Source organism: Erinaceus europaeus, chromosome 23, assembly GCF_950295315.1.
Source record: "Erinaceus europaeus chromosome 23, mEriEur2.1, whole genome shotgun sequence".
Lineage (NCBI taxonomy): Eukaryota > Metazoa > Chordata > Mammalia > Eulipotyphla > Erinaceidae > Erinaceus > Erinaceus europaeus.
In genome coordinates this window covers 778,428-789,061 of record NC_080184.1, presented here as the reverse complement: position 1 = coordinate 789,061, position 10,634 = coordinate 778,428, and the positions used below count along the sequence as shown (strand labels likewise).

At 72.6% G+C, this 10,634-nt stretch overlaps 1 protein-coding gene across 2 annotated transcripts; it reads left to right on the top strand.

Annotated features, from left to right (window-relative positions):
• Positions 1-1,129: 1,129 nt before the first annotated feature.
• Positions 1,130-9,655, top strand: REXO1 (RNA exonuclease 1 homolog). Of its 2 annotated transcripts, none has more exons than XM_060181936.1 (16): positions 1,130-1,462; positions 4,225-5,396; positions 5,488-5,586; positions 5,741-5,957; positions 6,479-6,624; positions 6,746-6,877; positions 6,963-7,092; positions 7,174-7,287; positions 7,480-7,617; positions 7,700-7,813; positions 7,896-7,969; positions 8,102-8,212; positions 8,440-8,555; positions 8,640-8,778; positions 9,053-9,072; positions 9,170-9,655. In XM_060181936.1, exons 1-16 carry the CDS (start codon positions 1,324-1,326, stop codon positions 9,399-9,401), a joined length of 3,093 nt encoding a protein of 1,030 aa, XP_060037919.1. In that variant the 5' UTR covers positions 1,130-1,323; the 3' UTR covers positions 9,402-9,655. The 2 variants fall into 2 exon arrangements, with proteins under 2 accessions (XP_060037919.1, XP_060037920.1); XM_060181937.1 differs by having other exon boundaries at positions 1,133-1,462; positions 8,952-9,072; positions 9,170-9,359.
• The last annotated feature ends 979 nt before the right edge of the window (positions 9,656-10,634 follow it).

Below are 10,634 nucleotides of genomic sequence, written 5' to 3'. Positions count from 1 at the left end.
CGCCATTTCACTATCTGGCTGTCTCTAGCCGATAAACAAAGATAACAACAAAATTCTTTTAAAGAAGAGTCAGTGATGGTCACCCGGAGCTGCGGATTCAGAGTGCCTACACCGAGCCCCAGCGACAACCCAGGTGGAAAGAAACAAGTGACAAAAGATTAAAAGCGGATGGCACTGGGACACCTAACTCATGGCTGGGGCGGCAGAGGCTCCAGGTTCGACTTCCCGCGCCCCCTGGCGCCAGAGCTGAGCGGTGGCTCCTGAGAACGAAGGAATCTTTAGAATCTGAGAACATGTGCGGGTCTCTGGCCCATATCTGTCCCTCTCAACGTGCGCATCCAGTAATACAATGAGAAAAAGTAATAAAATAAGTGAACAGATGAGGGGGGAGGGAGAGGTTAAGAAAACAATCAGGGGGAGTCGGGCGGTGGCGCAGCGGGTTAAGCGCAGGTGGCGCAAAGCGCAGGGACCGGCGTGAGGATCCCGGTTCGAGCCCCCGGCTCCCCACCTGCAGGGGCGCTTCCCAGGCGGTGAAGCAGGTCTGCAGGTGTCTGTCTTTCTCTCCCCCTCTCTGTCTTCCCCTCCTCTCTCCATTTCTCTCTGTCCTAGCCAACAACAACGACATCAATAAAATAACAAGGGCAAGAAACAAATAATTAAAAAAAAAACAATCGGAGCTGGGCGGTGGTGCTCCTGGTTGAGGGAGCGCCCTTGTCACATGTTCAAGGACCCGGGTTCTAGCCCCCGGTCCCCATCCGCAGGGGGAAGCTTCACGAGTGGTGAAGCGGGGCTGCAGGTGTCTGTCGCTCTCCCTCTTTGTCACCCGCCCTCTTCAATCTGTCTGTCCAAATAATAAAGACAATTAAGCCAAGCCCCGGCCCGCGGCCGCCATACAGGCCGTGGCCAGCAGAGGGCGCCGCAGCCCCAGGCCAACGCGCTGCCCCCAGGCCCGCGGGGGCTTCTTTGTCTTTCTGGTCAGGCGCGCCTCGGACAGCACCGCACCGCCGGGGCCTGGAGCGCGCGGGGCCGGGGCCACCTATGCGGACGGGGGGTCCGGGCCGCAGACGAGGCTACCGGAGGCCGTGGGCGGGGCGGGGCGGGGCGGGGCGGCGTCTGGGGGCGCCGGGTCCCCCGGGAGCCGGCGAGTCTGCGCAGGCGCGCCGCGGGCAGCCGCTCCCAGCGTGCCTCGCGGCGGGTCCCGGGGGCCTCTGGGGCCTCGGCGCAAGATGGCGGCGGCGGGGTCCGCGGGCGCGGGCGGCGGCTTCGGCGGCGACTCTGAGCGGCCCGCAGCCCCGGGCTCTGCCCGGCCCCCGCCGCCGCGCCATGCTGCGTCCCACCGGCTTCTTCCGCGCCATCGACTGTCCCTACGGGCCCGGGGCGCCCGGGGGGCCCTGCCGCCGCCCCTACTGCCACTTCCGGCACCGCGGGGCGCGGGGGCCCGGGGCGCAGCCCCCCAGCGCAGGCCCCCCAGCGCAGGTAGGGACCCCGACAGGCGGGACACCCCAACCCGGGACACCCGACACCCGGGACACCCGACAGCCGGGGCACCCCGACAGCCGGGACACCCCAACCCGGGACACCCGACACCCGGGACACCCCGACAGCCGGGACACCCCGACAGCCGGGACACCCCAACCCGGGACACCCGACACCCGGGACACCCCGACAGCCGGGACACCCCGACAGCCGGGACACCCCAACCCGGGACCACCCGACACCCGGGATACCCGACAGCCGGGACCCCGACAGCCGGGACACCCCAACCCGGGACACCCGACAGCCGGGACACCCCGACACCAGGGACACCACGACACCCGGGACACCCGACAGCCGGGACACCCCGACAGCCGGGACACCCCGACAGCTGGGACACCCGGGACTCCCCGACACCCCCGGACACCGACAGCAGGGACACCCGACACCAGGGAAACCCGACACCCGGGACACCCGACAGCAGGGACACCCCAACCCGGGACACCCGGGACTCCCCGACACCCCCGGACACCGACAGCAGGGACACCCGACACCCGACATCAGGGAAACCCCGACACCCGGGACACCCCGACAGCAGGGACACCCCGACAGCAGGGACACCCCAACACCCGGGACACCCGACAGCAGGGACACCCCGACAGCAGGGACACCCCAACACCCGGGACACCCGACATTAGGGACACCCTGACAGCCTGGACACCCCGACAGCTGGGACACCCCAACACCCGGGACACCCCGACACCCGGGACACCCCGACACCCGGGACACCTGACATTAGGGACACCCTGACAGCCTGGACACCCCGACAGCTGGGACACCCCAACACCCGAGACACCCCGACACCCGGGACACCCCGACACCCGGGACACCCCGACAGCAGGGACACCCGACAGCCGGGACACCCCGACACCCGGGACACCCGACACCCGGGACACCCGACACACCACGACACCCGGGACACCCGACACCCGGGACACCACGACACCCGGGACACCCGACACCCGGGACACCCGACACCCGGGACACCCCGACAGCAGGGACACCCCGACAGCAGGGACACCCGACAGCCGGGACACCCCGACACCCGGGACACCCCGACAGCAGGGACACCCGACAGCCGGGACCCCGACAGCCGGGACCCCGACAGCCGGGACTCCCCGACACCCCCGGACACCGACAGCAGGGACACCCGACACCCGACATCAGGGAAACCCCGACAGCCGGGACACCCCGACATCAAGGACACCCTGACAGCCTGGACACCCTGACACCTGGGACACCCGACAGCAGGGACACCCGACACCCGGGACACCCGACAGCAGGGACACCCCGACACCCGGGACACCCGACAGCAGGGACACCCCGACAGCTGGGACACCCCAACACCCGGGACACCCTGACACCCGGGACACCCCGACACCCGGGACACCCGACACCCGGGACACCCGACACACCACGACACCCGGGACACCCGACACCCGGGACACCACGACACCCGGGACACCCGACACCCGGGACACCCCGACAGCAGGGACACCCCGACAGCAGGGACACCCCGACAGCAGGGACACCCGACAGCCGGGACACCCCGACACCCGGGACACCCCGACAGCAGGGACACCCGACAGCCGGGACCCCGACAGCCGGGACCCCGACAGCCGGGACACCCGGGACTCCCCGACACCCCCGGACACCGACAGCAGGGACACCCGACACCCGACATCAGGGAAACCCCGACAGCCGGGACACCCCGACATCAAGGACACCCTGACAGCCTGGACACCCTGACACCTGGGACACCCGACAGCAGGGACACCCGACACCCGGGACACCCGACAGCAGGGACACCCCGACACCCGGGACACCCGACAGCAGGGACACCCCGACAGCTGGGACACCCCAACACCTGGGACACCCCGACACCCGGGACACCCGACACCCGGGACACCCCAACACCTGGGACACCCCGACACCCGGGACACCCCGACAGCCGGACACCCGACATCAGGGACACCCCGACACCCGGGACACCCGACATCAGGGACACCCTGACACCTGGGACACCCGACAGCCGGGACACCCCGACAGCAGGGACACCCCAACACCCGGGACACCCGGGACACCCCAACACCCGGGACACCCCGACACCCGGGACACCCGCAGCCCGTAGCCTGGTGCCCCATGGAGCTAAGACTGGGACCCCCGATACCTGGGCCGGGCACCTCTAGACCCCTAAGACCTGGAACCCGGGTGCCCCTGAGGGTCCTCGAGGTGCCGGATGTCCCGGGGGCTGGGGGCCGAGGCTGAGCACAGGGCCGGGCGGGCGAGGAGCCGGGACCCTCCAGGCTGCCGTGGGGCTTGCGGCTGGACGCCCCGGGCACGAGCTGGGTGGCCGCCGGTCGGCTAGAGAAACCACGGCCCTGCCTCGCCCACCCTCCCTGCCGCCATTAGTCAGGCTCCCCTGCCTCTGGGGCTGGGTCGGGTGGGCCTGGGGGTCGGACCCCTCACCTGGGAGGCAGGTCAGCCCCACGGGCAGTTCCGGGCGCCCTGGGAGAAGCGGGTGCAGCAGGCCGGCCGTGTCGCCTTAATCAGCCGCCTGAGCCCCCAGCTCCTGGAGGCCTGGACAGACAGACAGCCGTCGCCACGGCTGGACTTGAACCCTGAGCCATGGGCTGCGCGCATGACTGGGGGGGTGGCAACCAGCTGCGCCTGATGCCCGCTTCCTCCCAGGCTACGACCTCTACGACACCGAGCCGCCACAGCCGCCCCCGCAGACAGACGGCGGGACCCCGGGCCCTGGGCTGCTGGAGCTGGAGCTGGTGAACCAGGCCATCGAGGCCGTGCGCTGCGAGGTGGAGCGGGAGCAGAGGCGTTACCGCGAGCTGCTGGAGGCCAGCGGCCAGGCCCCCGCGCCCCCCAAGTACTCGGCTGCCTCCCCGGAGCGGGCGCATGGCCGTGGGACCCCGGAGTACGTGCCCGGCCGGCCGGGGGGCAAGTACGTGCTCGACCGCAGCAGGCCCAGCACCGACCTGGAGTATGACCCCCTCTCCAACTTCTCCGCCCGCCTGCTGGGCCGCGCCCCCAAGCGACCCCGCGGCCCCCAGCCCTACAGCCCCGCGCTCAAGAGGCCCCGCGAGCCCTACGCCGAGGCCCGCTTCTCCGAGGACGAGGACGAGGGGGACGGGGACCGGACCCCCGCCGCGCCCGGGGAACCCCCTGCTGACGCCGGCCTCCGGGGCACCCGGGAGACCGCCGTGCAGTGTGACGGCGGGGATCTGGGCCAGCCGACGTCCCCCGGGACCCGGGACCCAGCGTGGCCCAAGAAGAAGCGGCGGGACCGCCAGGAGGGCGCCCAGAAGAGAGGGGAGGAGAAGGAGGAGGAGGAGGAGGCCCCGGGCCCCAAGGGGCCGGCCTCGGACCGGAGAGCCCCCTTGGGCCCAGCCGCCCCCGCCCCCCCGCCCCCAGAGCGCAAGGCCGCCCCCGAGCCCAAGCGCCGCGCCCTGAGCCATGCTGAGCTGTTCGGGGATGAGAGCGAGGACGAGGGGCCCCCCGCCCAGCCCCCCGAGACCCCCGGCCTCAGCTCTGGCTGCTCAGACTCTGACTCGGACTCCAGTCCTGAGGCGGCCGCCCCCCCGCCCCGGGCCTCCGACAAGAGGCTCAAGGCCTCTCCGGGCACGGCCCCCGCCTCCCCGGCCCGCTCCCCCCGGCCCGCTCCCCCCTGCCCGCCCTGCTCCCCCTCCTCCTCGTCGTCCTCGTCCTCCTCCTCCTCAGGCGGGAACCTGGCGGCCCTGGCGGGGGAGGTGGACCTGGAGGGGGACCCCATGGAGGAGTGCCTGCGCATCTTCCAGGAGGCCGGCCGCGCCAAGGCCCCGGACCAGGACCGCAGCCGGCCAGCCCGACAGGTCGGTCCCCAGCCCCCAGCGCCCAGCCCGTCCCTGGCTCCCGGGAGGCCCTGGCCTGGGGGGCGGGGCTGAGGCTTCTCTGTGCCCACAGGAGCGGGAGCAGCGCAGAGACAAGGGGCCCTCGGCGCCCAGCACCCTGCTGCCCGGGCAGAAGCGGCGCATCTCCCACCTAGCCAAGCGGGGCAAGGAGGTGGGGGCCGGGGCAGTGGCGGGCGGGCGGGCAGGGGTGGACGCTGGTCTGCCGCCCTCTGGTTTGGGCCGTGAGGCCTGGGGCCAGTGTCCTCGCGTGACGGTACCGCGGCCCCACGGACGCTGGACTCAGGCCTGCCCCGCCCGACCCCTAGGAAGAGCCCACCAGGAGTGCCCCTGCGCCCCCCGCCCGGCCTCCCACGGCCCAGGAGGTGTGCTACCGGCGAGCCGAGCAGGCACAGCGGGACTCTGCCCACTGGCTGCAGGCGGCGCGCGAGCCTCCCTCTGGGAAGCCCTCCTCCGTGCACATATCCGTGCCCGGTGAGAAGAGGAGGAGGGTGGCACACGCTCCTAACCCCCGGCTGGCCACAGGTGGGTGTCTGAAGTGCCAGGGCCACAGGGGCTGCGGTTGGGGGCTGGGTGCTGGGTGCCCCGCCTTCCCCCATGGCCCTGAGCCTGGCCGCACTGTCCCTGCCTCCCCCGCTCGCGGCCGCAGATAGCAGCGGCCAGAGGACATGGGGGCGAAGGGAAGGAGGTGGGAGGGGAGGGCCCCGGACGTGCAGGGGAGGGGGCTGAGGCCTGGAGAGAGTGGAACCCGGGGCCAGGCGGGGGGCTGTTTGTGACCTCAGCAGAAGGTCACAGAGCTCCGCCCACCCAGCTGCCCACCGGGTCTGGTCCGGGCCGGAACATGCCCGCCCGCCTGCCCCCGCGCCCGGCTGTGCCGGCCCCCCGCGCCCCTGCCCTCGGCCCCCCCGGGTCCCGGGCCCCGGCCCCCGCCATGCCGCCGCTGTTGCTATCGCCGCAAGGCCCCCCAGGCCGCGGCTGCCTGGTGCTGTGTCGTGCGGTCATGGGCGTCCTGTCTGCCCGTGCTCACGGTCCGCGCGCCCCCACAGCCCTGGCCGCCCCCCGCGCACCCCCCGCCGGCGCCAGCCACCCCCCGCCCGGCCCCGCGCTCAAGGCCCGGACGCTCGCCCGCATGGCGTCCAAGACCACCACCGTCGCCGTGCCCAAGCGTGTGGCTCACAGCCCATCTCTGCAGGTAGGGGGCGTCCCGGGGCGCCGTGCGTAGGAGCAGCGTCCTCCCCGGGGTGCGGCCCCTCCGGCAAGCCCGGCCCGGCCCACCCCAAGGAAGCCTGGCCCCGGGGCCGCTGTCTCCGCAGGGGCTAAAGAGGCCCGTCATCCCCAGAGAGTTTGGGGGCAAGGTCCCCACCGTGGTCCGCCAGCGCTACCTCAACCTGTTCATGGAGGAGTGCCTCAAGTTCTGCGCCTCCAGCCAGGAGGCAGTGGAGAAGGTGTGGGGCCGGGCGGGTGGAGGTGTGAGCAGGCCCGTGGGCGCGACCCCCCAGCCGTCCCAACCCGTCCCGTCTTGTCCCGTAGGCCCTGAGCGAGGAGAAGGTGGCCTACGACCGCAGCCCCAGCAAGAATGTCTACCTGAGCGTCGCCGTCAATGCCCTCAAGAAGCTGCGCGGCCTGGCGCCCGGGGCCGCCTCCAGCTCCGTGCCAGGCAGTAGGTGCGGGCAGCGGGGAGCAGGGGCAGGGACGCCGCGGGGGCAGCCCCTCACCCCGCCCCGCGCCCACTCTGCCCCAGAGAGCAGCGGCCGCAAGCTGGTGTCCCACGAGGTGGTGCTGGGGGGCCGGCTGGCCGCCAAGACCAGCTTCTCGCTCGGCCGGCCCGGCAGCCCCCGCACGGAGGACCTCAAGGGTGAGCGCCCTCGGCCCCGCCACCACGTCCTGTCCCGTCCCGCACTCCCTGCCCGCCCGCCCCAGCGGTCTGGTGCCCACCCGTCCTGTCCCCTTGTCTTGTCCCGTCCCAGCCCCTCTGCCGCCCAGGCCCCTGTGGTGCCCCCCGCCCGCCCGGTCCCCGTCCCCCGTCCCAGCCCCCTCTGCCGCCCAGGCCCCGCGCTGTACGTCCGCCTGCGTGACTATCTCCTGAGCGAGGAGCAGCTGAAGGAACACGGGTACCCCTTCCCGCACCCCTCGCGGCCCGGCGGCGCCGTGCTCTTCACGGCTGACGAGAAGAAGCCCAAGGACGGTGAGTGTCCCGCAGACCCTCGACCTTGGGGGCGGCCATCCCCAGACCCCGCCCTGACCCCGCCCGCCCCCTCCGGCCCCAGCCTCCTGCAGGGTCTGCTGCCGCTGCGGGGCGGAGTACACGGTGTCGCCCACGGGCCGCTGCCTGCGTGAGGAGGAGTGTCTGTACCACTGGGGCCGCCTCCGCAGGGCCCGCGGTGAGCAGGGCCGGGGCGGGCCGGGCCTGGCCGGGGCGGGGCACCCACCCGAGGGTGGTCTCGGCTGACGCTGCCCCCACAGTGGCCGGCGGCTGGGAGGCCCAGTACCTGTGCTGCGCGGCCGCCATCGGCTCTGCGGGATGCCAGGTCGCCAAGGTAGGCTGTGCCCGGTGCCCCTGCTGTCACCCGTCCCTGCGGCCCTGCACCCCCGCCCCCGTTCACGCACCCGCCAGCCCCTGTTCCCGGTCCTCGCGACCCCCGCATCCCTCACCGCCCACCTGGCCCCAGCAACACGTGCAGGACGGTCGCAAGGAGAACCTGGAGGGCTTCGTGAGGACCTTCGCCAAGGAGCTGCCCCCCGACGCGCACCCCGGGGTCTTTGCCCTGGACTGCGAGATGGTGAGCTGCTGGGGCCCTGCTACCCCGCCCCAGCCCACGAGCCCCGCCCCAGCCCACGAGCCCCGCCCCAGCCCACGAGCCCCGTCCGCGAGCCCCGCCCCAGCCCACGAGCCCCGCCCCAGCCCACGAGCCCCGCCCCAGCCCACGAGCCCCGCCCACGAGCCCCGCCCCAGCCCACGAGCCCCGCCCACGAGCCCCAGCCCATGAGTCCCGACCCCGCCCCGCAGTCCTATACCACCTACGGCCTGGAGCTGACACGCGTGACGGTGGTGGACACGCAGCTGCAGGTGGTCTACGACACCTTCGTGCGGCCGGACAACGACATCGTGGACTACAACACCAGGTGGGCTGGGCCGACAGCCGGAGGCGCGGACCGGGACCGGGCGGGCGGGCCATAGGAAGCAGTGGCTTTCCCGTCCCCACCCAGGTTCTCGGGCGTCACGGAGGCCGACCTGGCGGGCACGAGCACCTCGCTGCGGGACGTGCAGGCCGTGCTGCTCAGCATGTTCAGCGCCGACACGGTGCTCATCGGCCACAGCCTGGAGAGCGACCTGCTGGCGCTCAAGGTGGGGGCGGGCCTGTGGGAGGGTGGGGGTCTCGGGGCGGGGCCTGTGGGAGGGCGGGGTCTCGGGGCGGGGCCTATGGGAGGGGCGGGGTCCCGGGGCGGGGCCTATGGGAGGGCGGGGTCCCGGGGCGGGGCCTGTGGGTGCCGACGCCCCTCCTCCCGGCCCGCCCCCAGGTGATCCACAGCACCGTGGTGGACACGGCCGTGCTCTTCCCGCACCGCCTGGGCCTCCCCTATAAGCGCTCCCTGCGGAACCTCATGGCTGACTACCTCAGACAGATCATCCAGGACAGCGGTGAGCGGAGCCGGGCGCGGGCGCGGGTTGCGGGGCGCGGGGCGCGGGTGCTTTGGGCCCCGCTCCTGACCCCGACCGGTCGACCGGCTGTGTGCAGTGGACGGGCACAGCTCGAGCGAGGACGCCATCGCCTGCATGCACCTGGTGGTCTGGAAGCTCCGCCAGGATGCCCAGACCCGGCGGTGACCGGTGAGGTGCCGGCCGCCCTCACCCGCCCTCACCCGCCGGCCCACAGTGCAATAAACAGCTGCTCAGCCGCCCCGCCGCCGCCACCGCCCCGCCCTCTCGCTCTCCCGCTCATTTGTACTTTCTTTTTATTATTTTCTTAATTTAAACCGGATGACTGGCACAGTTGTCTCCCCCCCCCCCGCCCTCCCTCCCCCCAAAGCCCGGAGGAGCCAGGCCCTGGTGCTGGGGTCCCCCACCCCGAGGCCGGAGGCTGCCCCTGCGGCCTCTGGGAGCCCCCGCCCAACCCCGACCCCAGGGCCTGGGGCCGCAGTCTCCCACCCCCCCCAGGCTCTGCCAGGCCCAGACCCGGCCCGCCCGCCCCGCCAAGGGGGAATAAACGTTTGTATGGAGTTTAGCTCGGGTCCTGGTCCGCTCCTTCCTGGGCGCCCCGCCGGGGGCATGTCCTGGAGCCTCTTCCCCCCCCCCCCCCGCCCTTGGGAGGGGAACCTGTTGGGGAGCAGCCTGAGGGGGGGTGCGTCACGGTCACCGCCACGCTGCCGTCCAGGTAAAAAGGCCCAGCGCCTCATGGCAAGTGCCACAGCGCCGCAGCAGCTCCTGTCTCCTCCACAGCAGGGGCATGGCGCCTGGGGAACAGGGATCCCGGCTACCACCTGCAGGGGGAGTGGGGGCTATGTGCAGCCTGCAGATCCCTTTCTCCCCTGTGTGGCCCTCCCCGGGAAGTTCCCCATCGGGTCACCTCCAGGAGGTCCTCCAGGACTGTCCAACCCTGGACAGAGCGCTCCCCGTAGGAGAGTTGTGGGCACCCTTGCCGCCCCACCCATCCTCAGGACTGAGCCGCCCTCCCCGGCTCTGTGACCGAGGGACCGCAGGGGAGGTGGTGGTCCCACTCCTAGAAGGTCTGAGCAGGAGCCGCTTTTGATTGCTCCCTTGGCTCCGCCCCTCGGCGATGGCCCCGCCCACAGACGGCCCCGCCATCTGCATGCCCGACCCCCGCTCCTCTACGATGGCCCCCCCCCCCCGGCCCGGCCCACAGACGGGCCGGCCCCCTCTCTGCATACGTGGTCCCGCCCACACAGGACGGGGACGGCTCCCGGCGGGTGCTCGGCCCCGCCCCCCACTGGACACGCCCACAGGCCGCCGCGCCGCCGGGCTCCTCTCCCAGGCCCCGCCCCCGCCGGCCCGCCCGGCCCCGCCCCTGCCGGGGCCCCGCCCCCGTGCCGCCGCCCGTTTCAGGCCCGTTTCAGGCCGCTCTCAGGCCCGTTGGCCCCGGGCGGGCGGCTCCACCTCGCCCCCAGCAGCCCGGCCGGTCACCCCAGGCCTGCGCAGGTAGCCCCCACCCCCAAGTGAGCCCCCCAGGCCTTGCAAGTGCGCCC

Coding starts and splice junctions, on each gene's coding strand:
- REXO1 (XM_060181936.1), top strand. CDS start 1,324: ATGCTGCGTCCCACCGGCTTCTTCCGCGCCATCGACTGTCCCTACGGG. Junction 7,288..7,479: donor CCGCACGGAGGACCTCAAGG/GTGAGCGCCCTC, acceptor TCTGCCGCCCAG/GCCCCGCGCTGTACGTCCGC. Junction 7,814..7,895: donor CCGCCTCCGCAGGGCCCGCG/GTGAGCAGGGCC, acceptor CTGCCCCCACAG/TGGCCGGCGGCTGGGAGGCC.